This window comes from Aspergillus fumigatus, chromosome 6 (assembly GCF_000002655.1).
Source record: "Aspergillus fumigatus Af293 chromosome 6, whole genome shotgun sequence".
In the NCBI taxonomy this organism is placed as follows: Eukaryota; Fungi; Ascomycota; class Eurotiomycetes; order Eurotiales; family Aspergillaceae; genus Aspergillus; species Aspergillus fumigatus.
The window spans coordinates 61074-87889 of NC_007199.1; the positions used below are offsets into that span (position 1 = coordinate 61074).

The 26816-nt window shown below is 49.3% G+C and overlaps 12 protein-coding genes across 12 annotated transcripts; 7 read left to right on the plus strand and 5 right to left on the minus strand.

Annotated features, from left to right (window-relative positions):
• Positions 1–2379: 2379 nt before the first annotated feature.
• AFUA_6G00196 (uncharacterized protein) lies at positions 2380–2878 on the minus strand (the record flags this gene model as incomplete). Its single annotated transcript, XM_726443.1, has 3 exons — positions 2380–2391; positions 2476–2670; positions 2819–2878. 3 exons carry the CDS (start codon positions 2876–2878, stop codon positions 2380–2382), a joined length of 267 nt encoding a protein of 88 aa, XP_731536.1.
• Positions 2879–3083: 205 nt separating this feature from the next.
• Positions 3084–5885, minus strand: AFUA_6G00200 (Zn(II)2Cys6 transcription factor; the record flags this gene model as incomplete). Its single annotated transcript, XM_726442.2, has 3 exons — positions 3084–3437; positions 3512–5188; positions 5259–5885. The coding sequence occupies 3 exons, from the start codon at positions 5883–5885 to the stop codon at positions 3342–3344; spliced, it is 2400 nt and encodes a 799-aa protein (XP_731535.1). The 3' UTR covers positions 3084–3341.
• Positions 5886–6421: 536 nt separating this feature from the next.
• AFUA_6G00210 (uncharacterized protein) lies at positions 6422–7241 on the plus strand (the record flags this gene model as incomplete). Its single annotated transcript, XM_077804915.1, has 3 exons — positions 6422–6704; positions 6783–7070; positions 7141–7241. 3 exons carry the CDS (start codon positions 6422–6424, stop codon positions 7218–7220), a joined length of 651 nt encoding a protein of 216 aa, XP_077661051.1. The 3' UTR covers positions 7221–7241.
• Positions 7242–7432: 191 nt separating this feature from the next.
• Positions 7433–9821, minus strand: AFUA_6G00220 (transcription factor domain-containing protein; the record flags this gene model as incomplete). The annotated part of the gene is made up of 3 exons (XM_726440.1): positions 7433–8650; positions 8699–9467; positions 9613–9821. 3 exons carry the CDS (start codon positions 9819–9821, stop codon positions 7433–7435), a joined length of 2196 nt encoding a protein of 731 aa, XP_731533.1.
• Positions 9769–11045, plus strand: AFUA_6G00230 (aromatic alcohol reductase; the record flags this gene model as incomplete). The annotated part of the gene is made up of 3 exons (XM_726439.2): positions 9769–9900; positions 9957–10367; positions 10421–11045. The coding sequence occupies 3 exons, from the start codon at positions 9769–9771 to the stop codon at positions 10871–10873; spliced, it is 996 nt and encodes a 331-aa protein (XP_731532.2). The 3' UTR covers positions 10874–11045.
• A 976-nt stretch (positions 11046–12021) lies between these two features.
• Positions 12022–13620, plus strand: AFUA_6G00240 (sugar phosphate isomerase/epimerase family protein; the record flags this gene model as incomplete). The annotated part of the gene is made up of 3 exons (XM_726438.1): positions 12022–12146; positions 12257–13217; positions 13540–13620. The coding sequence occupies 3 exons, from the start codon at positions 12022–12024 to the stop codon at positions 13618–13620; spliced, it is 1167 nt and encodes a 388-aa protein (XP_731531.1).
• A 500-nt stretch (positions 13621–14120) lies between these two features.
• On the plus strand, positions 14121–15215 carry AFUA_6G00250 (putative GPI anchored protein; the record flags this gene model as incomplete). The annotated part of the gene is made up of 3 exons (XM_726437.1): positions 14121–14253; positions 14313–14543; positions 14695–15215. 3 exons carry the CDS (start codon positions 14121–14123, stop codon positions 15213–15215), a joined length of 885 nt encoding a protein of 294 aa, XP_731530.1.
• Positions 15216–16472: 1257 nt separating this feature from the next.
• AFUA_6G00260 (phosphatidylserine decarboxylase family protein) lies at positions 16473–17681 on the plus strand (the record flags this gene model as incomplete). Its single annotated transcript, XM_726436.1, has 1 exon — positions 16473–17681. One exon carries the CDS (start codon positions 16473–16475, stop codon positions 17679–17681), a length of 1209 nt encoding a protein of 402 aa, XP_731529.1.
• A 599-nt stretch (positions 17682–18280) lies between these two features.
• AFUA_6G00270 (uncharacterized protein) lies at positions 18281–18813 on the minus strand (the record flags this gene model as incomplete). Its single annotated transcript, XM_726435.2, has 2 exons — positions 18281–18647; positions 18699–18813. 2 exons carry the CDS (start codon positions 18811–18813, stop codon positions 18469–18471), a joined length of 294 nt encoding a protein of 97 aa, XP_731528.1. The 3' UTR covers positions 18281–18468.
• Positions 18814–21687: 2874 nt separating this feature from the next.
• AFUA_6G00280 (aromatic alcohol reductase) lies at positions 21688–23109 on the plus strand. Its single transcript, XM_726434.2, has one exon. It carries the CDS (start codon positions 21909–21911, stop codon positions 22842–22844), a length of 936 nt encoding a protein of 311 aa, XP_731527.1. The 5' UTR covers positions 21688–21908; the 3' UTR covers positions 22845–23109.
• An 8-nt stretch (positions 23110–23117) lies between these two features.
• Positions 23118–24633, plus strand: AFUA_6G00290 (putative aminotransferase; the record flags this gene model as incomplete). The annotated part of the gene is made up of 3 exons (XM_726433.2): positions 23118–23322; positions 23379–23854; positions 23916–24633. Exons 1-3 carry the CDS (start codon positions 23290–23292, stop codon positions 24631–24633), a joined length of 1227 nt encoding a protein of 408 aa, XP_731526.2. The 5' UTR covers positions 23118–23289.
• Positions 24634–24777: 144 nt separating this feature from the next.
• On the minus strand, positions 24778–26619 carry AFUA_6G00300 (putative serine palmitoyltransferase 1; the record flags this gene model as incomplete). The annotated part of the gene is made up of 1 exon (XM_726432.1): positions 24778–26619. One exon carries the CDS (start codon positions 26617–26619, stop codon positions 24778–24780), a length of 1842 nt encoding a protein of 613 aa, XP_731525.1.
• Between the last annotated feature and the right edge of the window lie 197 nt (positions 26620–26816).

Consider the following 26816-nt stretch of genomic DNA (forward strand, 5'->3'; position numbering starts at 1 on the left):
ACCATTGATTCTATCCTCAATCCCTGTGCACTTTCGGATAAACTATAGCAAACCGGCTCTATCCGCGGCGTAAGCATCTGCTGTTGAAATCTTCTTATCCCTAATAAGGACCAATTGCCTTTTCTTAAGGCATACTTGCCGTAGCCGTGGGCTTCGCTCTTCTTGTGGCATGGGTCATTGCATCAATCCATCGCCGCCGCAAATCCGGTTTAAAAAACATCACCGACGCTCATTTCTCCGTCCCCTATTCACACCTGTGGTTGCTGTTGGTCCGATGGAGAAAAATGGAGAATTGTAGCCGAATCCCTCTCCATCGTCGCCTCGGCCCAGTCGTTCGGATTGGACTCCATGATGTGAGTGATCGACGACGGGTTTCGCACGATACACAGCAGTAAGTTCGAGAAGGATGCGTCCTTCTACCATCAGCTGTTAGACGAGTATGTTTCCTGGGCCCTTAGCAACTTCCCAATCAAATGACACAGTCGATGTCTCACCGGGTGCAGGATCAGTTTTATAGTCACTATGACAGATAACGACAAGCACAGAAAGCGTAAACGTATGTTTTCCCATCCCTATTCCAATTCGTACAATCTCAACTCTCAGACCCTCGACGGTATCCTCTCTCGGGTATCGAATCGCCTTAGAGAAGAAATAGCAGGCTGGGCAAGCACTAGTGTCTCTGTTGATGTCTACCGGCAGGTTAAATGCTGCACCCTTGACGTTGCCTCCTGCTGGCTCTTCGACAATGAGCACGCGACTGATACTCTACGAGACCCGGACTTTGAGAATTCCCTCGTGACGTAGATACAGTTGCCGGTACTCCAGGCTGAAAGCAGTTTCTTTCATCTGTTTATCCGCGATTCATTCTTGTACATTGAGATCAAGACTATTGCAAATGACAGCATTACGTTCAAGGCCCTAACACAGTGAATTAGGTCAATCACTAGCAAAAGGCGATTCAGGTCGTGTGCACAAATAGTTGATTGTCCTCTCTGCAAATGAGATGGAAGGCTAGATAGTATCGTATATAGCAATGACAAATGGGTCAGTCATGCCTTAAGATCAGGCCAGCCCCTCCCTTCAACAGCCCCGAGTGTGATAACACAGCTCTCAGTATTGCTCCTCCGCATTCACAATGTTGGGTCTCGCGGGATTGAATTGGAGCCTGGCCAGCTCGAGCTCCAAAGACTCTTCGTCGATCTCGTTGGACTCGGCGTTGGCTTCAAGAGCGGCAGCCATCTCCGGCTTGAACAGGTTTTGGATTTCCTGCATCATCTTCCATGGCTGAGATCCCTCCTCGTTCGCGGTCGTGCTGCTGAATTGAGGCTGGAACCCGGTTAGCTATGTCCTGTATCCGAACCACGCAAACCATCGGCAAGCCCTGCACATGCTACCGGGTATTATGTACAAATGAGATGGCACCACAACCGAAATAGGAGATTGTCATTTTCGTCCCAAGACAGGTTAGTGCCATTCGTATTATCTTGGGTCACCAAGGGGTCTTAAAGCTTGATAGCAGCCAAGCAAGCCCCCTAAGACATACCAAGCACACCGAGACATATGCCAAGCATTCTGGGCTGTAACAGCCACCCGCACATTGGGACATTGGTAGGTGGTCACTGATCAGCATTAATTTTGACTATTGTGTGCTAGTAAGTATGGGGGAAAATACATTCCGCATTGTAGTCGGAACGCTGGACCAAGTCATGTTGGTTATCATACTATTTGTGCTGGCAAACAACTATAGCGCAATCCATTACGCTCAGTCATGCAGTTCAGACATTTCGAATAATGAGATCCTAGTCTAGCAGGTTTTACAGGCGGGGTACAGAGTATACAGAGCGTACATGTACATGTGTAATATGTGTCGTTAGCGTCTCAGAGCCATCCCAGCTCTAGCTAATACCGACTCTACATTTATACGTGGAGAAAACCAAATATATAGATGGTTGAGACCCCGGTCAAGCGCAAGAAGCGTGGGTTACAGTGCATGTTCGCAGCAGCAGACAAGTGTCATTGGGGCCTCAGATGTCTCGATGCTCATCCAGCCCCGGGGGTCATGCCTGAATAGGCGTTCTGGCCGATGTAGGTTGTTCGGAGACGAAGTGAGTCTTCGTATATGTGACCTAGGTCGATCGTCTCCCCATCCCGGACTTCTAGAGCAGATGAGCACCTAGCCAGTCACACGGCAGCCTTCTGGGGGACCGAGGGCTCCACTGGGCATGGCGGAGGACGATCAACTAACAAAGTAGAGTGAGAGAGCTTGATCACGCTGTGGCTAGATCTTTTCGGACGGAGAAGCATTCTACGCCTTTCACCTGCCGTACTGCGTATGAGCGATTGGCTCTAAGTCAGTTGGCGTTAATGGATTGAGCAGAGTCAGTAGAATGTCTTTGACCAAGCGCTATTTATACTTGGTGCCGGTTTGAAGTACGAGAAACTGCGTGGTACTCCGTAGAGAATCGAGGAATCTACCCATCCGCCCCCCTTTCCCAGATGGAGCACGGGAAGCCGGCCGAATCTTTCGGAGAGAGGTGCGATAAAAAACGGGCCAATCCCTTCCCCGAGTTCCCAAATCGTGACAAGCAAGGTCTGGTGGATTCTATCGCGCGAATGGAAATCTTGCAAGATCTGCGGCGCCGTGGGGACGATCGTCTGGTGGAAAAGACACTAATTCGATCAGTCGCCGGCGGCAGACAACGTGGGATTGAGGAGAAACAAAGAATGGATGTTTGTCCGGCTCGACTGGCGAGGATATGGGGGCTGGGTGGATAACGGCCTCGTCGATGAAAGACATTATTGTTAGCGGGTGGCATACGCAACAGAGTCTCTTTAACTGAAAAGAAGGCAGGAAGGGGCACACTGCGAGACCAAGCATAGTTTAAGGCCCGACATGGTTCATCACGTCGATAGCCTAACGCGCAATCCATCTTTGAAAATAGGTGTAGGTACATGCTCAGAAACAAGTCCTGGAGAGTTCAGATCCTGATGACCAAAGGCTGCTCCGCATTAGCAGGATGCAGGTCGGAGTTGACGCCCTTATGCACAAAGCCCCAATTGGGATAGCTTGGTCTCTTTTTGTTCTGGTGGAAAATAATTTGATTTCTATGTTGCTGTACCTTGCAATATATGTTATCTTTCCCCCAGAGCCGGGTTCTATGACTGGCATCCATAAGTGTCGAATTTGTCCTTTCCTGAGCCTTGGTGGATGTTCTCATTGCTAATCATACTATGATTTTTGGAGACCACAAACTGACAGTGTTCAAATTGGACTTTCCCTCTTTCCGAGTGCCAGAGATAATCTGGACTTACGATGCTCCCGTTGGATTATTAATCATGGTTCAGTTGTAGCATTGGTTGCTTACGTCTGTGCTCAATGTATTCATGATGCCCGGGAAAAATAGTAAGCTCGGGATTTCCAAGCCCAATGCAGGGTCCTAAATTGTAAGCCTGATGGCACGCAGGGAAAAGTAGCCAAAACCAAGGGGAAGAGATGGAAACAATTACTTACTAAAGCGTCCAAGTCAAACCCTAGAGGACTGTCTGTCCCCATATTCAGCGACTCAACCGAGTCCTGCGCCCGACGAGCTGCGTGAGAGGCCTGCAGCAAAGAATAACTCTTCCTCAGGCTTTCTTTGACGGTCTCATAAATAGCGGGTTGGATCGGCTGGCCCGACTCCATTGCACGGATCTGACTCAAGATGGCGGACAGGAAGTTGTATCGCTTGAGACTGGGCTGTCCGAGGGCAATGATCTGCAGCAGCTGCTTTTGAATATGCTCCAGGCTCCGGATCAAGGGCTCTCGATGGGCCTTGGCCATCTTATCGAGAGGATCGGCGATAATTGGGGCAGGGGTTCCCACGGATCGTGTAGAAGCCTCCTCTTCAAGCTGCGTGATTATTTCCAGCCCCAGGGAGGTGATCACATCAAAGCTCAAGGCACCTTTGAAGGAGCCTCTTCCTACAATGGTCAGGTGGGAGATGTCATCCAAGGTGTCGGATGGTAGATTGAGATGTTCGGCATACGATGCAATCACGATGCAGGACTCCAGGCACACCTTCCGGGACAGGTAGAATCGTGGGTCTGTACGAGCTTTCATCATAAACGGCCGATGCAGGAACAGGATATATCGACGTAGGTACATGTCTAAAAATCGGAGATGGAAGTCAGTCATGCCCGGAGTGCGGCCCCCTTGCTTTGGCTGATTTTGACTGGTGTGGAACAAGGCCGCAATATCGCGGCACGCCGAGCGCAATTCGTTTCCCAACCTCAGTGCGGTTTCGTATGACAATTCCCGGCCGTGCTGGTTGTTCAGAAGCTGGACTGCTTCCACTCGCGACTGAAGACACTTAAGCAACAAAATCTGAATGGACGAGTCGGTGAAGTGCTCATTCGACTGCGGGGTGGGAAGCGTCTCGGCCTCGGGGTCAAACTGCTCGTCATTCGCGTTGGACGGCGCCGTGCAGTCAAAGTCCTCTAGGGAGAAGGGTAATGGCATGGAGGCATCCAGCGATGACAGTAGAGTCAATTCCAGCACTGTCGCCCAGAGTCGAGCTCGCATTTCGGACTGGTAACCGGACAGGGCGGGAAAGTGGTCGGGAGAGCGGTGGAGCCCCATCGCCATCGCCATACGTAGCACAGACCCTGCAGAGAGCCAGCTCGTAGCCGGGAGGCTATTTGTCTGGCGGGCCAATAATAGGAGACAACCGACCTGCAGGCCATCCAGATTGACAGTCGACTTTTCCGATGGTCCGACTAGCCACCATTGTGCGGCATAGATCCACGTGTGTGCGAGACGGCGGAGATGCACCCTATTGTTTCGATCTGGGTGGAATGTAGTACCCAGCGCGAGAATCAAGACCAGTTTCATCAGAAAAGAGGTCGCGGTCGACTGCGGCTGGGTCCACAGCTGACGATACTCTTTCCAGAAGGATGGGATATGGATAACACGGTAGATAAGCTCGAAAGTGCGGAGATAGGCATTGACGAGCACATCACAGACTGCTTGGGTGGGGAGCGTGCCCAGCAAGTCCGGAACCGGATGGTTGAGACGAACCGACTCTTGGTCCTTGATGGCCTGCCGAAGTTGTCGACAGTCCTTGAAGATGCTGGCGAACTCCGATCTGGTATCCACGTCCTGCAGCGATGGTTCTACTTCTTTGGCGTCGAATTTGCCAATAACTTGAAACTGGTGAGTGGACGTTGCGTCAGCGACAAGACTCTTGTAGGTTGAGGGAAGTAACTCCGAAATCCCATACTTTCTCAGCGGTATGCAGCCAGTGACTGGGGCCAAAAAGCTTCGTTTTATTCGGGGCGATACGCAGACGAGGAAGCGTGGTCGGTATGGTCCATCCATTGACCGAAGGACTGGGCCGAGATGCATCAGACAGCTGTTGTTCGGCTCCACGAACCCGGTCGTGAAGGTGGCGCAGAGCCTGACTTGGAGAGACGCTGGGATTGGGACCGATCGCGCCTTTAGAGAGCGGAAGGTCGCAAAGCTGTTCCTCCAAACGCCGAACACGATTTTGCAGATCCTGGATGATCTTGGTTTGATCGTAATTCGGACCCTGAGGCTGCGATTGCGCTGTGGGTGCTGCTGGACGGATCTTCGTCTGCAGGTCAACGGCTTGGGGAGGAGGTGTATGTCCCTCCGGCCCACAAGAAGCCGTGAGCCTGCAGTCTTCGTCTGTGGATGGGCTTCTGGCAGTGACTGCGGGGCGGTAAAAACAGTGCAGCGACGTTCTCGCACGCTGGCATGGGCCGCAAGGAACCTCCCTGTCACAACGGACTTTGCGACGACGGCACGGGTCACAGGACTTGGGGGGTCGGCGACGTTTGCGAGGTGGAGATGTGGTCCGCGGGAAATTGTCCTGATCCTGTGCCATGATCACTAAAGGGGGGTATATGCGGTGGAAAGAGCGAGGGCGATACCGCAAGTGAGGTCAGGCCAGATGTTGTCAGATAAAGCCGGGGAAATGAGGGGGTGGCCCGAGGCCGAACTTTTCCATTAAGCCGGTCACGTTAACTCCGGAAGCCCTAAACTCCGGTGAAATTGCCGAATACCTTGTTTGAGGGATGTCAGAAGAAGCTGCATGTTAAAGGGAGCTTAGAATCCATTGCTCTAGGTGCCATACTAGTTCACAGTCATCTAGGCAGCCAAGTCTGCTTGATCACGCTCCCCCTGCTTACCAACACGCTTCTCGTTCACTATGTCGGATGCTCGTTTGGAAAATGGCCCGGCCGAGCCTGCAACAGAGGCCTCAAAAGCCATCCGCAAGTGTCCCCGCCGGTTGCCTCGAGACATGGCTGGCAGTCACTAGTGCATCTGTCGCTCTGTTTGTCTCCTTTGGCTGGGTCGACTGTATTGGTCTCTTCCAGGCTGAGTACGAGGGGAACCAGCTGAAGGACTATTCGAGCTCGGATGTATCTTGAATCACATCCATGGAATGTATGTCACTGTGCAATGTACTTGCGTTCTGCTCTTGGCCAGCTGACAATTCCAGTTTTCTTCATGCCTTTTACCTCCCCCTTGGCGGGTAAGTGGTTCGACTGCTATGGACCGCACTTGCCCATTGCCATCGGGTCTGGCCTGCATGTCTTTGGACTGCTGATGGCCAGTCTCTCCCACAAGTACTACCAATTTACGCTCAGCCAGTCTGTGATGTCTGGAATTGGTTCCTCACTGATCTTCATCCCGGCGATGAGTGCAGTAAGTTTCAAAAGAACCAATCTCCGTTAAGTAGGAACTGCCCCTAACCAAGCTTCCGAGAATGCAGCCCCAGACCTGGTTCCGTCAGAAGGGGCAATCGTTGGTGGTTTGGCGGTAGCAGGTTCATCATTGGGCGAGGTCATTTTCCCGCTGATGGTACAGCATCTGCTGCCGCAGGTGAGCTTTGGCTGGACGATGCGCATCATCGCGTTTCTGATCATGGGACTGCTGGTCATTGCTAGTCTCACCATCTCCTCTCAATTCCGACACGCACCACGTCCGTTTTCCGTGATGCATTATCGCGGACCGTTGTGGAAACTTAATCTCGATCTTCTGTGTGTGGCTAGCTTTTTCATGTACTGTGAGTACAGCACACCCAGGCTGAAGAAGGGAATGTTGCAGCAGATCACTAACTACTCTTTCCCTATGAGGGAACTGTTTATTCCTCTTGATTAGATCGTCGTTGAAGCCATTCACTACGGCATGTCGTCGCACATGGCGTGGTCATTAGTTCCTATTCTCAATGGCGCCAGGTTCTTTGGTCGTACCGTGCCCAACTATATGGCGGACGAAATCGGTCGCTTCAACGTGATGTTCTATCCATCTACTTCGGGAACCTGTCGTTGAAAGATATGTATCTACAAACTAAATAAGACCATAGTAAATATCATTAGCTACAGCATATAGTCATGATTGGAGGATACAAGGCGTTCTTCATGGCGACTAAATCAACCCACTGACAACATCGCTGTTCTTGTCCAAAACGTTGAAATATCGCTCAAAGATTACAGCACTCCACTCACAGTGTGTACCACTAGTAGGGACGTCAGCAGTATCGCCAGTGGGAGGAGTGTTGACCAGAGGGGAATCCGAAGGCTGGTAATTTTGTTCACATCTGAAGTCTTGTGGTCCACCATTGGTAGTCAAAGACGCATGGTTAAGTCGTCGTGTGTACGTTGGCTGGTCTGAACATGACAGATTATTGAGAGCATTTGTCAAACCAGGATTCTGACCTGGGGCGGTTGGCTGTGAGTGCCGCGAGACCATATGGTCTCTCATGCGTCCAAATTGCGCCTCTTGCCACAGGTCTTCAACTTGTTTCCAGCGACGGTCTCGGCGCACATCCGGATCTTCTCTCCAATACTTATAAACGTCTTTAGCTGTTTTCCATGCCAATTCAGCTCCCGCCGCACATCGATCGAAGCAGAGACAGACGAGGAGATACGCCAGTGCATCCCATTCGACGTATGTTTGAAATAGCCAGAGCCACTTTGCCCCTTTCTCGTACCGGCGAAGGGAATATGCATGCCCAAGAATGTCAACGCACTCCTTCCAATAAGTCGGCTCGAATGGCTGCGCGGTGTTGTGTTCGGTTAGAGGCGGCCTGCGTAAGTACATCCCAATCTTGGCCAACACCAAGCGTGTCGATTCTGCAACAACAAAATCAAACGGAATGGTCTCGTCACAACATGACAAGTAACGGACTTCTAATCGTTCCTTGAGTTGGTCTAGCTCATTGATCCTTCGCTGGCGATCTAGGGGTGCACAGTCAGCGACCTTCCAAGATTGTTTACCAAACAGGGAGCGAAGCGCAAATTCGGTCACTGTGAACCTGATCAAACTGAAGGTCATTTCGGTTTTCCCGAACTGGCACACCGGAGTACTACCCATATCCGGGTCCAGACATATATCATGTGTGTTGGATGGCATCTTTGTGCTGAAGCTCAGCAAGCTGGTACGCGGCTCAGTGGAGGAGTCCTCGGCTATGCGAACGTCAAGTGTAACGATATGCCACCAAAGGCGACGGCGCATCTCCACATCAAACGGAGGGAGTTTATCATCAGCTCCGTCGCGATGCAGTCCAATTGTGTACGCTATATCAATAACCGGGCCAATAAAAACACTCACATCAGGCCCTCGTTCGTCCCTCCTTCCGGTGGTCTATTGTGGTCAGGTCTGCCCCTGGTGCATTAAGTGGATACGACTCACCAAATACAGAACAAACGCTTGTAAGAGTGTCAAATCCTGACAGCGCAGGATGTTGGCTTCGGCAAAGGCCTTTTCTACCTGGTGCCGATATCTAGCCAAATCAGTCATGTTACAAGCAGAGATAGGACCGACATACCTCTCCAGCAAGAATGTCTTGTGAGTCCCGAAGATGCTATGGCATGATTTTGCTGGCACAACCACAATGGCCGAATAATAGATTGCGAATAACAGGCATCGTCTCGATACGTCCAGGGTTCCCTCGTTGACCATAGAATCCACTACATATCTCTGAACGGTAGGCGTGTGAAAAATCCTCAAGAGGGGATCGACGAACTCAAGGTAAGTCTGCCACAGTCGTATGGTCATCGTAGGTTCATGCATGGTGCTGTTTAACGGTCGTTGGTCTACTTCTCGCAGAACCGGTAGAGCTAACCGAACTCGTGGTGGGGTAGGCTGTGATGCTGACTCTGGAGGACTATCATCGTGTCCCTTGGAGGAAAATAAAATTGGCAACTGCACATTTTGAGATTCTCCATGGTTTCCCATACCTACCAAGGAACCGTCATCGATGTGGGGACTATCACTGTCTGGCTGATCGGACGGTGTCTGAAGCAGATTGCGAGTTGTAGGAACGGCCTGTTCAAGCACTGATAATCTCTGCTCTAGGTTCACTATCCGGTCTTGAAGATCTCTGTTTTCCTGGGCGGCTGAGCGTTTCCCGGCTTCAGTTGGTGGGTATACACAGCGAATGCGGGTGTGAACGCAGTAACTGCATGGGAAAGATCTGTCACATCTGATCTTGCGTCGACGGCACTCAAGACAAGAGCGACCTGGGTTAATGGTCCGCGGGGGCATGAGGGACTAGCTAGAACTGTGTGCAGCTCAATCTTCGAATCAAGTAGATTCCTACTCACAAGACATGAGGCGTAGGAAAGGCGGAGCACGCAGAACGGAGGACGGAGGACGGAGGTGGATGGCGCCATAGCACACACCAGACCTCAGCCGTGTCATTCGATTGGACACAGCGGAGAAGCGGGGGCAACGTCCGCTTTGATTTCAAATGCGATGAGATGTGCCCCAAGACTATATATCTGTGTCTGCTCCCCTTACTGCAAGAGGACATCAAACATCTGGGCTCTCGTGTCTTCAAATCTACTTTATATCTTACGGAAATGGCTTATAAGAACGTCGTCCTAGTAGGGGTATGGATGATGTTCCAACCCGGACTAATCAATGTACCTTACTGATATCTTTCTAGGCTGGCAACATTGGCAGGATTATCCTTCGTGGCCTTGAGGACTCGTCACAATTCAACATTACCGTTCTTTCCCGCAAAGAAAGCTCAGCGGTCTTTCCAGACTCTGTTAACGTATGGAAGACCGACTATTCGAAGAGCGATCTTGAAGCAGCTTTCACTGGACAGGATGTTGTTATTTCGGCTCTGGGTGCACTTGGATTTACAGAGCAGCGGAAACTCGTGGACGCTGCTGTCCAGTCAGGTGTCAAGCGATTCCTGCCTTCGGAATTTTCATGCAACAGCCAGAACGGCACGGTCATCGAATTATTGCCCTTATTTCAGCAAAAAGCCGATATCATACAATATCTCAAGTCCAAAGAATCTACTGGACTGACTTGGACCAGTCTGGTTACGTCTCTGTTGTTCGACTGGGTATGCCCCATCGGCTGGATTTTATGATGCAGTTATTGATATCCGTTCAACAGGGCCTTGAGAATGGTTTCCTCGGTTACGATATTTCCAGTCGGACAGCTACTATCTGGGATGACGGCAACAAGAAGTTCACACTTACTAACGAGGGCCATCTTAGCAAGGCTGTCGTGTCGGTGCTTCAACGCCCAAATGAGACTAAAAATCAAATTCTCTACATTGCGTCTGTCGAGACCAGTCAGAATGAGATTCTGAACGCGTTCGAGACCGTCACCGGATGCAAATGGTCTATCATACGGACAACCACTGAAGAGCAAGTGACTGAGGCCCGTATGAAATTGAGCAAAGGTGATTTCGACGGTGCCTTGACCTTAGTTCGGGCCACCAGTTACAGCAATTTACCTGGCCTCAAGTCCAATTACGCTAAAGGGTTCAAGGTGGCAAACGATATTTTGGGATTGGAATGGGCGAATGTTGAAGACACGGTCAGGACGGTTGTTTCGAAGTAAACGCCCGCGACATGGGAATGAAGTCGAATGTGTAGCCAATTCTAGAATGCTTCTCTTACCAAATCATGCTTGTTGTGGCTCTGTATGGTTTACTTGGGTATATCCTCCGGCGTTCGTGTCCGGTCCAAGAGTAGGACTTTTCATTAGACCAGGAAATAGTACAGTAAGAACGATGAAAGACACTTCATTCAACAAACGCTGAATCAGTATCATCCCTAAGCCCAAAAACACAATTATTACAGTCGGGTTGTACGTGGTTAAGGGTCGATCCTTCTGCACAATTAATATGACCCATGTTCCTCAGGTTCTGTAAGGTCCAGTGAAAGTCATTCATTATTCGGATGGAAGACTGTGGACTTGAGATGTCTGATCGGTCATGTCTGGCTAGGGATTCTCGAGCCCAATGAGACTATCTTCGAAGGTAGAATCAATCTGAACCTGGTAAACGCAATTGCATACTCTAGGACTGTTGGCCAGCAAGTTCAAAGCGTGCAAATCATCAAGTATCCTGGGAAAGAACTTATTGTCATGCCCTTTTTTGGGTAACAATGATGTCTTGTAAGCCATCTGTCTTCAGTAACTCTGTCCGCAATTACAGCATTATTTTACCAATATTCCATTATAATATGAGGGCAGCATAGCTATAATTTACCAGGTCTCCTTGTTTTTATCTTACTACTACTGTCATCTACACGTTTTAGTCCAACGTTTATATAGGTCAGTAACCCCATATTTTGAGATGGCTGTTAATATTGGATTAACATCATACTGGTGCATCCCAGAAGTTGGTATACATTTGGCCAGTGCAATACTCATAAATTATCAAAGACGGAGGCCATGGTAGAGCAGGATCATCCATAGCCATTAGCAATCCGTGTGCTTTCTTCAAGGGACATAATATGCGATACTTAGATAGCATTGACTACGCTATTATAATTGCTGCTGTCAACTCCCTTCGGAACTCTAGTTAGCCTATTCTCCACTTGTGAGATAAAGGCTTTCACAAACGAATGCCATTCTGAAATCACTTGACTGGAGGTGAAATGAGGCATAAATCTGCAGAGAGTTCAGAGATGGGTGTGATTCCACATGGTTCACCTTAAACATTGCGCTAGACTCATAAGATCCATCATTTTTGAAACATTAACATGATTCGGAAAACACTTCCCAGGAGCAGCCATTTACAAGCACTTTGGTGGCAGAAGATCATCTGCCCTGCGGAGAACAGAATCCGAACCCACTCGGCAATTGCTCCATGCTCTATATATCGCATGTAGCTTTAATTAGAGTTCTGCTTTGCTTCTGTATTTCTTAGCAGCTGCAATTCTGCTATCATCTTTGCCCAGACGCCCACATGCTCTCAAACAAACTAGCTATCGCCAGCTTATCTCTGGGTCAACACCCTTCGCATCACCTGGACCACAAAATCCAGGCTGCGGCAGAAGCCGGATACAAAGGCATTGAAATTGTCTATTTCGAATTGGAAGCATTCTCTCAAGCTCAACACATTTCGATTCTCGAGGGCGCTGAGAAGATCCGCTTGATATGCCAAAAGCTCAACTTGGATATTCTCTCTTTGGCCCCATTCGAGAATTACGAAGGGGACAGATCGCCTCTTAGTGACAGATTGCAGAACGCCAGACACTGGATTAGCGTCGCTAGAGTCCTCAACGCCTCATATTTGCAGGTTCCTTCAAATTACAAACTAGACGCGATCGGTGACAAGGACGTGGTCATCAGTGAGCTAAAGCAGTTGGCTGATATCGGAAGTGCAGAGCAGCCCGTTGTATCGATCGCATATGAGTATTTGTCCTGGGGAACACACTGTTCCACATGGGAGGTCGCTTTGCAATATGTCAACGGAGTCGATCGACCAAACTTTGGGTTATGTCTAGATACGTTCCATGAAGCTACGAAGCTATGGGCTGACCCTTTCGCCTCGTCGGGGCGCTTCCCTGACTCTGATAGATCCCTTCGTGAATCACTCAATCGCTTTGTTTCTACCTGTCCCGTGGAGAAGATATTCTTTATCCAGCTATCTGATGGCGAAAGGTTCGATCCTCCCTTCTCCAAGGGTCACCCGTGGTATGTCCAAGGGGAGGCGCCGCAATTTACATGGTCCAAACATGCACGACTATTTCCTTTGGAGCATGATCATGGTGCCTATCTACCTATTACCGAGATTGCCGAAGCTTGGATACACGGGGTAGGCTTCAAAGGCTGGGTATCGATGGAAATCTTCGACCGCCGCATGAGGGATAGGCGCACTCAACCAGAGACTGCCGCAATGAGGGGACTAAGATCATGGAGGACTCTAAGAAGAGAGCTCGAGCCTGTATCAAAAGTTTAGAACTGCACAGGCGCCGAAAAAATATGCTGTGCGATACCTAGTCCTTAAGACCCATGGTTACACACTGATAGTTACATTTGGTCCCGGTATATAATTTCAATCGTCATCGCATAAGCATTTGAAGTTATGGGCTTGGAAAATTCCCTTACACTGGCGTGAGTAGACAGTAACATACTCAAATGATTCTCAAGCTTGTTTGTTCTGTATGGTTCAGGATCAGCATATATACCTCAAATTTCACGCCTCATAATTTCCATTTGCTTAGGGGATATGCCATCTACATACTCCATGGGGATATATATCTTACTCGCATCAGTGCGCTACTGCAATAGGTAATACATGCAGCAAGCACTTAACAAAATCAAAAGGCCCATTTTATAGAAACAGTCCGCAGTAGCAAACGTTGGGGTCTTGACGCAAGTCTTTCCCAGGGGTAATACTCATCTTGACGGATACATGAAGAACGCTTTTTCTGCAGGGTCTTCCTACCGCCATCCTCTTACTACTTCCATATGAGCTACAGTTGAATGTTATAGAGTTCCTTTCCCCAAAGGACCTACCTTCTTTTCATCGAGCTGTAAACATCTTCAGGAACTCTGCCGCAACCACCTGTGAGAACACAAAACATACTGAAAGTGGCAATCTGATATCCTCTGGTCTTTAACTCTATCAAACATTCGCCGATGCAGAGCGAATGAGGCCTTTAGCACTGATGCTCCGCGGTTGTTGCTCGAGGTCGCCCAAAGTCCCCGCTTGGCCCCATATATCGAGGAACTCGTCCTGGAGTCTTTCGATTGGCCACAGTACCCATGGTTGACCTGGTATTTGAGATAAACGTGTATTAGACGGCTTGTTCTAGCATCACGCATCGTTGAGGATGAAGAAGTGTATGACTGGATGCATGCAGTGGCCACTGTCACTTGGGGGGCTGCAGTGGGACTTGCCCTTGGGCAGTTGACAGAGCTGAAGACAATGGAACTGGAGTTGAACGCCTACGATACTATCCTTCTCTATGTCCCTCGCGTTATGAGTAGGCTGGCAACAAGATCTTATAGTGGACTGAGGACCAACCCTTGCCGTGTTTGACAGACGTGCAAGCCAACTCCCTACCTTATAAGCGAGACGAGGAGGAAGGCGACGATGAATCGTATGGATCCGGAAATAGTGAGGATAGACAAGAGCAACGTTTACAGGCAGTTTTCAGCGAAGATTACTTTCAGCAGATCATCCGCCTCTTAACTGCGTTGGCTCGATTGCCAGCTCTTAAAAGCCTCTCGCTCAGGGATTACTACTCACAGCCAGTTCGGCATGAATATGTGAGTGCAGAAAACTCCGTCACCTATAACTGGGACGATGAAACGGACCCGGTGTATCCTCTACCAGCCGCAAACTGTGGGCTGGACTCAGTCGTTGTGGATCGGTGAAACATCTCCGGCCACGCCTGGTCCAAGATTATGGACGGATGTTTCAGCCAGAAGTATTTTAAATATGGTCTTCCATACGCCAGAGGTATTTGGCAAACGCCTTGGAGACGTACAATATCGAAACCCTCTGCCCCACATGAGTATTGAGGCCGTGTGTATAGCACTGCTTACCCATGCCAAATTTAGCTTACGACACCTCGACATTGAACTCCTGGAGAATGGTTCCATGTGTGGCTGTCGCCACGAACCTTTCCTGGAGCCATACCGTCCCTATCTGTCGATAAACCCAACCGCACCGCCGACAACAAACTGGAGATGGAACGAATTCACCCAGCTAGAGCGGCTCACCCTTGACATTCATCTGTTTAGCAATCTTGAAGGGAATGGATGGCTCCCGTTCGCGCAGACCCTTCCCGCTTCCATTCAGGACGTTGTGATCCTGGCTCCTCGCTGCCCTCCAGGAGCAGATATGCTAGACTTCCAGAACATGTTTCATGATTTCAACCCCCAGAACTTTTCAATCTTTCGGCCAATCAACGCGGTGGCGACGTCTACACTGGGATTATAATGGAAAAGGCCTAGGTATTAGCTGGATTTGGATTGTGATGGGATGATGGTCTAGTGGGTTTTACAGTATTCAGCTAGATATGCCTCTGGAGTGTACAACCAGTGAACGGCATTGTTGGGCTACATTATACATCCACCCATGACCAGAAAAACGATTCAGCTCTGTGTAACTCTGCTCAGATAGGATACAATACTTGATCTTGATAATTTCCAGGCCTTTTGTGCTAATAAAAGCTTTTTCCCTAGTCCTTTACTACCATTGTATGTCAAATGAAGGGCATAATCGTATCTCTGTAGCCGCATCAAGGTGGGGCAATCAACCCCTCATTTCGATCAGCTTGAAAACAACTCAGCTTGTATAGATATGACGCGCGCCGGCAAACTGGTCACCCCAGTGTCTGCGAGTGTGTCTCTCAGCAAATGTCTGCTTATAGCGCGCGCGCACGGCCGCTGGACATGCGTAGTTACTAGTGTCATCATGCATAATGAAAGCTGCAGCAGCTGGAGAATCAGCTGTGGTGGAGCTGAAGAGTGGCTCGTCCCGTCCGTTCCGTCCCTTGATGCTGTTGGTAAGCAAATCCCACATTCCTTTAATATCACACAGTATGAGCAATTACCTCATGCTATGCTCACCTCAAACAGCAAAGTCATAGTGGATTGCGTCTTTTTGCCACCAATCTTACAGATGCTAGCAAAGGGGAATGTCTATTTGTGACATCTGGGAAGGAAAGATAATCCATGCCCTGTCAAACGGCATGCTTGGTATTCTTAACAGTGAAGTCAGATTACAGAAATGACTTCTATGCAGAATTAGCAACTCAGAAGCGGCAGGGCTTGACCAGTTCATTTGCATTGCTTTCTCCCAATCCATGGGTTATTTTGTCCCTAGCTAGAAATGTCATTAACTGTGCTCTAATGGAGTCGATGAATGGGATCGATATAATTTCTATTGCCACCACCACAATCGCCCCATCAAAGCGATAACTGATAGGCATTTTAGGGAAAGGAGCTTCACAGATCATTAACTGATCTTTCGGCTCGGCTGTAATGCGATGCGGTGATCCAGGGCTGATTCACATTTAATTAGTACATGCAATCCTAGTCTATGCAAATAGTTCAGTGTCAGTGTTTCCGACGACACTCTAGTGAAACTTGGTACGGGCAATGAGCTAAGTACCGGCGAATACTGCACAGCAAAGTTCGGTTAGATGGGGATCTATGACGACAATTGGTAATTGAGAACAATTCCACTCTCTATATGCTTGCCCATTCCATGTTCGACGAGGTCCCTGAAAAGGCTCCATACGACAGGGACCCAACCACGCTCAAGAAACAAGTCCGAAACTACAAAACCATGTTATATCTCTTCAATACCCTGTTGACTGAAGTGCCCGAGTACTTTCTGGTAAACGACCCCGACGTACCCAGCGGTCTTATTGGGTTCCCATTCAATGTCATCGTTGACTGGCCGATGGGCACGCAGAGTGGTCGTCAATTCTTCCTTGATCCCAGAGTGAATGGGTGTCTGAAAGCCATCTTGAATAAATGGAATGATTTCCTCAGCGACCCCACGGGAGGGACCGGGCAGGAGGGTGGTGGCAATCAAGCACTGATTGATGCTGGTTGGAGTTCAGACATTGCGGTCCAACAGTTGGAGAAGAAGGCAAATGACGCTACCCCCGGTAGTAAGAGGAAGTTTACAGAACTGTTCATACACTCCGAGGGTGGTACGCAGGAAAATTTTTTCAAGTACGCCTGTTGGGACGATTTCTTTACGCGCAAGTTTAGGCCCGGCGTTCGTCCTGTAGGAGACGGGGCGGTTGTCAATGCTTGTGAATCATTCCCTCTTTCATTCGACACCGACGTCTCAGGCCGCACGACCTTCTGGCTTAAGGGTATGCCATATTCGCTACACGATATGCTAGGAGCCACGCAGGATGATAGAGTCAGCCAGTATGTTGACAAATTTGTCGGCGGGACTGTGTATCAGGCCTTCCTGAGTGCGGACTCCTACCACTGCTGGAATGCTCCTGTCAGCGGCACGGTTGTATACCAGTCTCGCATCGATGGAACATACTTTGCCGAAACGCCTGCTTCGGGATTCGGAGGCTCGAGTGGACCTGATCCAGCTGGCCCAGACATGTCACAACGTTATATCACCCACGTAGCAGCACGGGGTGTTCTTATTGTCAACACAAATGTCCCCAATGGCTCACAGGTTGGGTTTGTGGGCTTCATACCGGTTGGAATGTCTGAGGTATCCACCTGCCGGTGGGAGGATAAAATTGTCGAAGGGTGCACTATTACAAAGGGAGAAGACATTGGGGCATTCCATAGTGGTGGATCAACCCACTGCCTTATCTTTGAGCGTGCATATGCAAGGCGTCTGAAATTCGACCCCAGGGCACAGTACCCAGAGATTGCAACCGCGAACCTGGCTGTTAATAGCACACTGGCTACCCTCTAGGGTTGATGTTGCTTTATTACATTGCACTCATGACGCCATTTGCTGTTCCTTATTCTGCAATGAGGGGCTGTTCATGTCTCTCATTCTTGTCGTATATTACCTCCTATCATGAGCACGCAGATCAATTCATGATTGAGGAATGATATCGGATAGAATGAATTATTTCATTACCGTGAAAACGGCTCCTGTAGAAAAGAGAGCTTCTGTTTAGTCCATCCTGTGATGACCATTGACGAAGAGATCATGGTCTCACCCGCATAGGACCATATTCATGTCATGGCTTAACAGACATACACTTTGTATAAGATAGGCTGGCCAGACTTGAGGGCTAGAATTGGCGGCACTGTGGGCCATTCCACTTGTGAAACTAGGGCGCCGTTAGGAATATCTAACACTTGGCTTGATTGGTTCGTTCGTATAACCGCTAAGCTTTGTCTATCTTTCAGAGTATGTATCGGCGAACCTAAGATGAATGGACAATCTTATCGAGGCTTTGGAGCATTCCGTTTGCAACCAGATCCGCCATTTGAAAGCTTACACTTCCCACATACAGAGAAGGGTAAATTAGGAGCTGATAGAATTACCATGCTTCTATGAAGGTATGCTCTATCTATATGACTTGACGCAACCAGTTTTGGTCTCTAGAAAATAGTCCTTCCGTTTCTTAGTACTAGCCTTTCCACTCCACCATGTTGATCAAGACTCAATCGAATAGATCGAAGTCCAACATCCACGTCCATCTCACACACTCATTTATGAATCAAGATAACAACGTGCAGTCAACTCCTCAGCAGTAGTCGCTGCGGCCAGAGCCACCATCAGTGCAGCCGCCGCCACAGTAGGTGATGAAGGAGATATCACCATTGCTGCCACCATTGCAGTGGAAGAGGGATTCGCGGATGTGCGCGTCGTCGGTTGGCTGGCCGGCAGCCTCAAGGGCGCCATTAACCTGGGCTGCGTAGTTGCCTACACCTCATTAGGTATATCAAGTCGGACGGGAGTGGAACGTTTGCATACCAATGTTCAGCAGGTTATAACCACAGTAGTTGAGCCCAGTCTTACAGTTATCTGCGGCGGCAAAGGGAGCCAAGGCAGCAAGAACAGCAAGAGGGAGAATAGCGATCTTGACCATAATGACGATATTATATGGGTTTAAAGAGATAGAGATGTTGCAGAACAATTGATCGGGATCGGGATTGGAATGAAAGTGAGATACCGATGAAAGGGAAACAATAGTCGCGGATTTGTCCTCTTTTTATATCCCAACTCTCTCCCACCTCGATTTTGATCACGTCGTGTGCTGACATTGTGATAAAATAATCAAGGGCTAATGTATGCATTAGTACGCCTAGTTGGACGCCTGACGCTCTTGCCAACAGCCTGTTATGCCTAGAGACATGAGGCATTTGTTGTTGCATTATGCCGCTCTCTGGAGTTTCTACCTTTATCTCTCACTCCTAGAGATGGGTGCCATCGGCACAAGCATACACCTAATATTACTAACATCAGGGCAAGGTAACAGATGTCTCACAAGGGCGCCAGTATACTGGTATATCTGGATGATATTAATTTCAACAAGCACATTAAAGCCCAAAATCAATGGCATGGTGCCCCACTATTCAAAGAACCATCAGTGCTCTTAAGCCTTCAGATAGGGCATGTTCCGCAAGAAATGATCTCGAATGGCTTTCATAATCTCTATTACTTGGACAATGAGGAGGAAACTAAAAGAAAGGTATAATTGGAACATCTGGACAAAGAAATAACTACACAGACTCTTAGAACTTAAAACATCACACAGAAGAACCAGTTTAGAAAATCCCATGAGGTATGTTATTCAGAGTACCACTCTATAGTTCTACTATAATTAACCACCAAGCTAGAAGTGTGAATAGATTCAAATCATCTTCCATACTCTCTGTCATTAAGGATTGGTTACGTCAGAATCGAGGCCAATGCGTCAAAGGATGATTGAAACTATTGGATGCTAAGACTTGTTCCATATCCTGCACAGGGATAAAGGCTATATTACAGGCGTAGAAGTGCAGCACGCATAATTGTTCTATTAGAGCAGCAAATATTGCATATGTCATATAGTGTAGTGTAACCTTTTGAGACATAATGACTATGAACATCAGAGCTGACTGTGATGATGGAGAGGACGCCTGATGCTTGTTGGTACGATAGCTGGGCAAACAACCAAAAAATAATTCCTATCTATTTTCCTTCCCAACTTTCTTGTAATTGAACACCAATATCTGCACGTCAAGTTGTCAAGTTTTCAGATAGTACCCTTGTGGTCCAGCTACCGCCCAGCAGCCGCCACAGCCTCCATGCTACAAATTCGGTGCAGCATGGTTTTCGTCGCTCGGTAGTCCCTCCTCGTAAAAGTACAATACTCGTAATCATTCAGATACACGCTTCAATGACACTGCTGCTAAGCTCGAGGGGAGCTGGAACTAACATCGCCACTTTCCGGGATTAAATGCTTGCACCAGGTTAGGCCTCCCATTTTTGCTTACAATCTGCTTAGTACTAAGCTTAGTAGAGCCTTGACGTTGCAGTTTTATTAAAGTGCCATATGCGCGTTTCCACAAAGCCAGTGTTCTAGGCCCCTGCCTCCTCCCCTACGAGGACGAGGACCGACCGGATCCCGCCAGGACTGCGTCAGGAACCCGGTCCCCTCCAATCCGCCCATTATTTTCACCTCTCAAACGCTATAAGGTCCCTTATCCACAATGACATGGCGGTGTCACCTGCGGGATTAAGACTGGTGCGAACAGTGATGTCGATGTATGTCAGATATCGCGGATCAATGACACCGCGGCCGAGACTCGATTACATGTGGAAATGAGCATGCAGGCAAAAACGGAAATGTCAAATCTTCCCACAATCATTATAATTGGTTCCAATGGGTGAAAGAAATACGCAGACCTAGGTAGAGGCTACTTGTCACTAGCACGCCTTTAAAACATGTCGGATAGAGCAGTTTCTCATGGAACAACTCTAGGCCATACAACAAGACTGAACGCTGTGAAACCTGCGAACAGAAGACTAGGTCACTAAACAACCCGATTTTGATTTTGGAATAGCTGATCACTTGATCAAATGCTTCAGGATTAGGAATGGCTCAATTACCTGGAATGACTCGTTGGTGTGGTAGTTACAGGGGTAGTAGAGAGAGGACTGGACAAGTCAGTACTAATATCACTGTATCTACCTAGTCTTGAGGATAGATTTATTAGTTGGCGTCAGGTACTACTTTAAGAACTGCATGCACACTTGGTTACCCTCGGGTCTGTCCCTACTATTAACTATTCTTATCTTTTCGAAAGCCGATCCTTCGAAGATAATCAACGGGTCCAGTTTTTAATGGTTGTCCACACTGGCGAATATATACAAGTATGGAGTGGACGAGAAGCTGCACATTGGGCATGATGAGACGGTCTGCCACTGGACGGCCGGAGACCTGCCCATGATCCTCTCCTGGGCAGACGGTCATATATTACAGGGACCTATATCCATGTTTCTGGGGAGTGTGTGTATTGCGCCGCCAGTTGAACATTCAGGACGGGGTGTAATCTCATCATCGCAATAGGATGGTGAGCGCAACTGGTCCTGGCCATTTGACCATATACTACATATATTTGAACAAAGTCTAGTAATTTAAGCTTCAAGTTGAGTCTAAACTAAATTCCACTGGTTATTGAGACTGCTGGCTTCGATTGGGTCGAGCGTAGCGCAATCAATGGCCACCTGCTAGATTAGCTTTGTTTGTAAGTACGGAGTTACAGAGTAATCATGACATCGGCCCCCATACTTTCAAATGTGGCTGTTGATTAAAGCAAGATGGAGATGGATGCGGGTTGCCGAGAATTATTACGGTGTCCCGGGGAATTTCATTGGGAGATGGAGGAATTTTGGCAAAAGTCTCCGAATGGCTGTCTTGCTTACCAATCAATACTTGCAAAAATGTTTACTAAGAAGAAGATTTGTTCCATATCTTGCCTGTCTTTCAGGTGGCCTAAGATTGCCACTGCAATTAGCCAGTGTGCTGACATTGAGTTCTTGGCGCCTGGGACAAAGGAGTGTAATCATGGATGTAACCACTTAAGTCCGAGGCTGACATGGCCAGTCTATAGTTATAAATTAAATATCACAACACCTCCGTATATGAGAGCTTCGTTTGGCAAACAATGAAATTGAACCGTTTGCTACTTGTACAGAATGGCTGGATGTGCGAAGATCCTTGTTATAGGCGCAGGCGAGTTGGGCAACCAGGTCTTACATGCTCTTGCTCAGCATCCTAATCGAGGTGGCGCAACTATTGCTGTTTTACTACGGCCCTCGAGCATCGCATCCACCCATCCGGACAAAGTCAAGGAACTCGAGGAACTGCGCAATCTGAATGTGCAACTGATTCCTGGTGACATTGCCAAAGATTCCGAGGAGCAACTCTCGGACATCTTTGGTGAGTACGGCACAATCATCGGCTGTACCGGCTTTGCAGCTGGCTCTGGCACTCAGCTCAAACTTACGCGTGCTGTTCTGGCGGCTCAGGTTCCGCGATACGTGCCCTGGCAATTCGGAGTCGATTACGATATCATCGGACGGGGATCCGCGCAAGATCTATTCGATGAGCAGCTAGATGTGAGGGATCTACTGCGCTCCCAAAACCGGACGAAGTGGGCGATCATATCGACGGGCATGTTCACGAGCTTCTTGTTTGAGCCTTGGTTTGGTGTCGTCAACTTCAAGGGCGATACCGTAACGGCCCTTGGAAGTCTTGATACCAAGGTGACTGTCACAGCACCGGAAGATATCGGCAGGATTACTGCCGAGGCTGTGCTTGGCTCGAGAGCTGACTCGGTCTTCGGTGACAAGCCGATCTATGTGGCTGGAGATACCTTGACTTATGAGCAGCTGGGGCAGTTAGTGGAGAGGATCACCGGCCGCAAATTTACGAGGCATGTAAGAACAGTGGAGGCTGCTCGGGCTGACCTTGCAAGGGACCCTGGCAACACCTTGTTCAAATATCAGATCGTTTTTGGTGAAGGGCGTGGTGTAGCATGGGATTTGTCGGAGACGTGGAACTGTCAGGTCGGGATCCGTGCTCTGACTGCGGAGGAATGGGCCCGACGAAATCTGCAGAATATCATGTAGATATGAAAATATGTTTTCCCGAAAGGCATCCCTAAGACTAGTACCACTTGAATAAGACCTAGACTCTGAGTCCGGCCGCTGGAACGGCGGCACCGATTTCAGTCTGAGATGCAATTTGCAAATATTTTGATATCTAAGTATGGTGGTACGTCTCCATGTAGAACATCGGTGGTGACCATGAAGCAAATATCCTATCCACATTTGGACTGTATTCCATCTTCGGCTAGTGTCGGCCAAGGCAACCTGCATATACGCGGTTCCCCGTCTTACAAGCACCACCATACCTAGAAGGGAATCCACTCACGCCCTTTGAGAGACGAGGATGAGTCAGAATATCATTGCAAAGGGTAGTTGACTAGATATAGGGAGGACATATCATCATCCGTCCGGCCTGCTTTCAGGATTGTTCACTATACCCCAATCATTCAACATCACGATCTTCACAATGGTGAAACTGGATACATTTGAGATTGATCATGTAAGCAGGTGCAATACTCTAGCAGTGATACAACCCACTGATGGAGAGCGCAATAGTGGATTCTGACTCGCAGTCCTGGAGCGAGACACAATCTGGCCCATTCATATTCCCTTCCTGTCACTATCCAGGAGCTTGGCTCGCTAGGTACTGGCCCAGAGGAACATGTTGATAACCCCCTGGCTACGACTCTGTCACTGCCAATGAACTATGGCCCATCTTTTACAGGCCTCGAGACGCTGCGTATGAATATAGCTGCATTGTACGGCAGTGAATCAGAGGCGGTCATATCCCCCAGCAACATCATCACTACACCTGGTGCATCGCTGGCAAACTTTATCGTGTTCTTTGCCCTGGTCGGACCCGGAGATCATGTCATTGTCCAGAATCCAACTTACCCTCAGTTATACTCTCTACCATCCGGTCTGGGTGCTGAGGTGAGTCTCTGGCAAGCAAGCGAGAGTAATCATTGGCAGCTTGATTTGGACGAACTGGAGCGCCTCATCCAGCCCAATACCAAGATGATCGTCTTGAAGTAAGCCATCCCCTCCCCTTGTGAGGCCCAGTCTGTTCCTTTGACACTCTGTCTCCGTCAGCAACCCCCAGAATCCCACAGGCGCCATCATTACCAAGTCAGCTCTGGGGAAGATTGTCGACCTGGCCCGCCGGCACTCCATCACCATCTTCAGTGATGAGATCTATCGCGCTCTGTTCCACTCAATTCCGCCGACGGACCCGGAATACCCCCCTTCGCTGCTCGCATTTGGGTATGAGAAAACAGTGGTGACGTGCTCGCTCTCCAAGACCTTTTCCCTCGCCGGGATTCGCGTAGGCTGGATCGCTTCCCACAGCTCTTCCATTATCGATCTCTGTCTCAACGCCCGGTCCTATACGGTCATCACAGTCAGCCAGATCGACGAGCAAGTTGCTGCCATGGCCCTCGAGCCGGTTCGTCTGCGAGAGTTGACGAAACGCAATCTGGGTCTGGCCACGCACAACATCGAGATTGTGCAGTCATTCATTGACCGGCATGCTGCGGTCTGCGAGTGGGTTCGTCCCGCCGCTGGACCCGTCGGGTTTGTCAAATTCAGCCGAAACGGCGTCACGGTCGATGATCTGGAACTCTGCATCCTTCTTCTCGAAAAGAAGGGCGTGCTACTCGTGCCGGGGCAAAAGTGCTTTGGAGAGGAGTTTAAGGGTTATGTCCGGCTGGGCTTCGGGCAAAGTACGCAGGCTTTGGAAGCTGCACTGGAGGCGCTGACTACTTTCATTAGCGAGGATTATGAGATGGTGCCCTTGGCGGAGCGCAAATGACCAAATCGAAGTCTCCTGGCGTCAGAAGATAAGTAATATTGTTCGTCATGTCCTCATTATTAGTATCTAGATATCATAGATCTAGAGATTACACATTATACTTGTATGCTGGTATGTACTTATTTACTCCATCCAACACCATGGTCAATAGAGGGGGTTGTGTACATCTCGAACACCTCGCTCAATGACTTCTTCTACGTTCCAGCGTGGGGGGCTAATTAGTTTCCGGGCCTCTCGAGCACTCAGTCCCGGCGGCAGCGGTTCTCTTAATCCTCCAGCCACCCCCGTGGAATATTTTAACCCCAAAGTATTGCCGATCTCGTCACACACTCGGAGTATGTGGTCCAGATCATCCTTTGTATGAGCAGCAGAGACGCAGAGTCGGGCCCGAGACAGCTCCAGCGGGGTGGCGGGATAGGTCACCACCACGACAGAGATCTTCCGTCGTAGCATCTCATGGGAGAATGCCGGCATCTTGGCTGGGTTGTACAGCATTAGCGGCACAATGGGCGAATCATCATGTCCGTAGACGATAAAACCAAGCCGTTTGAGGCCCAGTCGCAAATATCGCGAATTGAACCCAAGTCTTTGCACGCGTTCAAGTCCCTGTCCTGGGTGTTGGGGATCCTCATCGGCGATCAGTCGCAAGGAGGAGGAAATCTGTGCCAGGACAGCGGGAGCAGGAGCCTCGCCGAAGACTTGTCCAGCATTTGTGGCACGCAGTTTCTTAATGAGGGCCTTGTCTGCCGCAATATACCCACCGTTGGCACCAAAGGACTTGGTAAATGTACCCATGAGGATATCGACCTCGGCAGGATCGACCTTGAAGAAATCGCAGACTCCCCGCCCACGAGGCCCGATCGCGCCGATGGAGTGAGCTTCATCAACGAAGAGGTAGAATTTATATCTCTTTTTCAGCTCCAAGATGCGAGGTAGATTGCACATTGTGCCTTCCATGGAATATAGTCCTTCGACCGAGACCAGAATCTTCTTCCAGGGCCGGTGGGTGCGGGGTTGGCCCTGCGAGATTGCCTCTCGAAGTCGCCTCTCCAGATCCGCCATATTGTTATGGGAAAAGACCTGGATGGCAGCTCCTGAGAGACGAGCCCCAAAGCGAATGGACGCGTGATTGAATTCATCCGAAAGGATCAAGCATCCCTTCTCCATGAGGGCAGGGAAAATCGTGGCATTGGTCACAAAGCCCATGGAGAACACAATCGCATCCTCCTTGCCCACGAATCGCGCAACTAGCTGCTCGACCTCCGCATGGAGCTGTGGGGTGCCGGGTTCAGCAACTGAGCCCGCCATAGTGATCCCATTCTGCCGAATCGTTTCTTCGGCGAGATCAGAACAGGGCCCTTCGGACTGAGCAAATCCCAGATAGTTGTACGAGCTAAGGTTCAACGTGTCCGTGGTCGTCCCGGTGAGCCGGAAATGGAGGTTGTCATTCGACTGCTGATCCAACAAAGTGATATATCTTCCTGGAACCCCGGTGGTCGGTCGCTCGAAACAATCATTGATCCGCCGCTTCATGCGTCGTGTATAGAAGCTCTCGAAATCACTGTACAACGAGGCATAGCCATTCTGCGGGCGGAGGTGCTTGTAGGTGTGAGATCGGAAGTACTTGTCGCAAAAATCATGGAAGTGGCCGAGGAAGATCAAAATGAGGAAGCTGATGTAGGTCGTGAAAGCGGTGAAGTACGGCGGCTCGTCGAGGACCGGGTCGGCAATTTCGCCCCCGCTGTGTTTGCTCACATAGAGATGCGACGGGTGGCCGAGAGGACCAAATTCGGCGTGTTGCTTTGCGAGTCTCTGCGCTTCAGTTGCATTGCAGGTCTCACTGGAGACTGCTCGAAGAGAGCTAAGGGCGATCGAGTGAGATTCTGATGGGCTCCGTCCGTCTTCGCCTGTTGTTGTTGTCGTCAATAAAGGTTGCGAATCATTCGCGCTGGTCAAAGGTTTCCCTTTGCGTTTCCATCGCGGCATAATGAGACGCCAACGGAGATTGTGGTGGAGAGATTAAGATGCTGTCTGTGGTGGATAGCAAAGTGATGTGATGTGATGATGGAAGTGGATGATGGGAGTTTGGATTTGGGAGGTGGAATCCGGGAATACGGGAACACCCGCCCGTGCCGGAGCTGAAGCCTGAGGCAGCAAATGCCCAGCTGCCGGCTTTTGAAGTT

What these genes read in the sequence shown, in the direction of transcription:
- AFUA_6G00280 (XM_726434.2), top strand. Translation starts at nt 21,909, where the DNA reads ATGGCTGGATGTGCGAAGATCCTTGTTATAGGCGCAGGCGAGTTGGGC.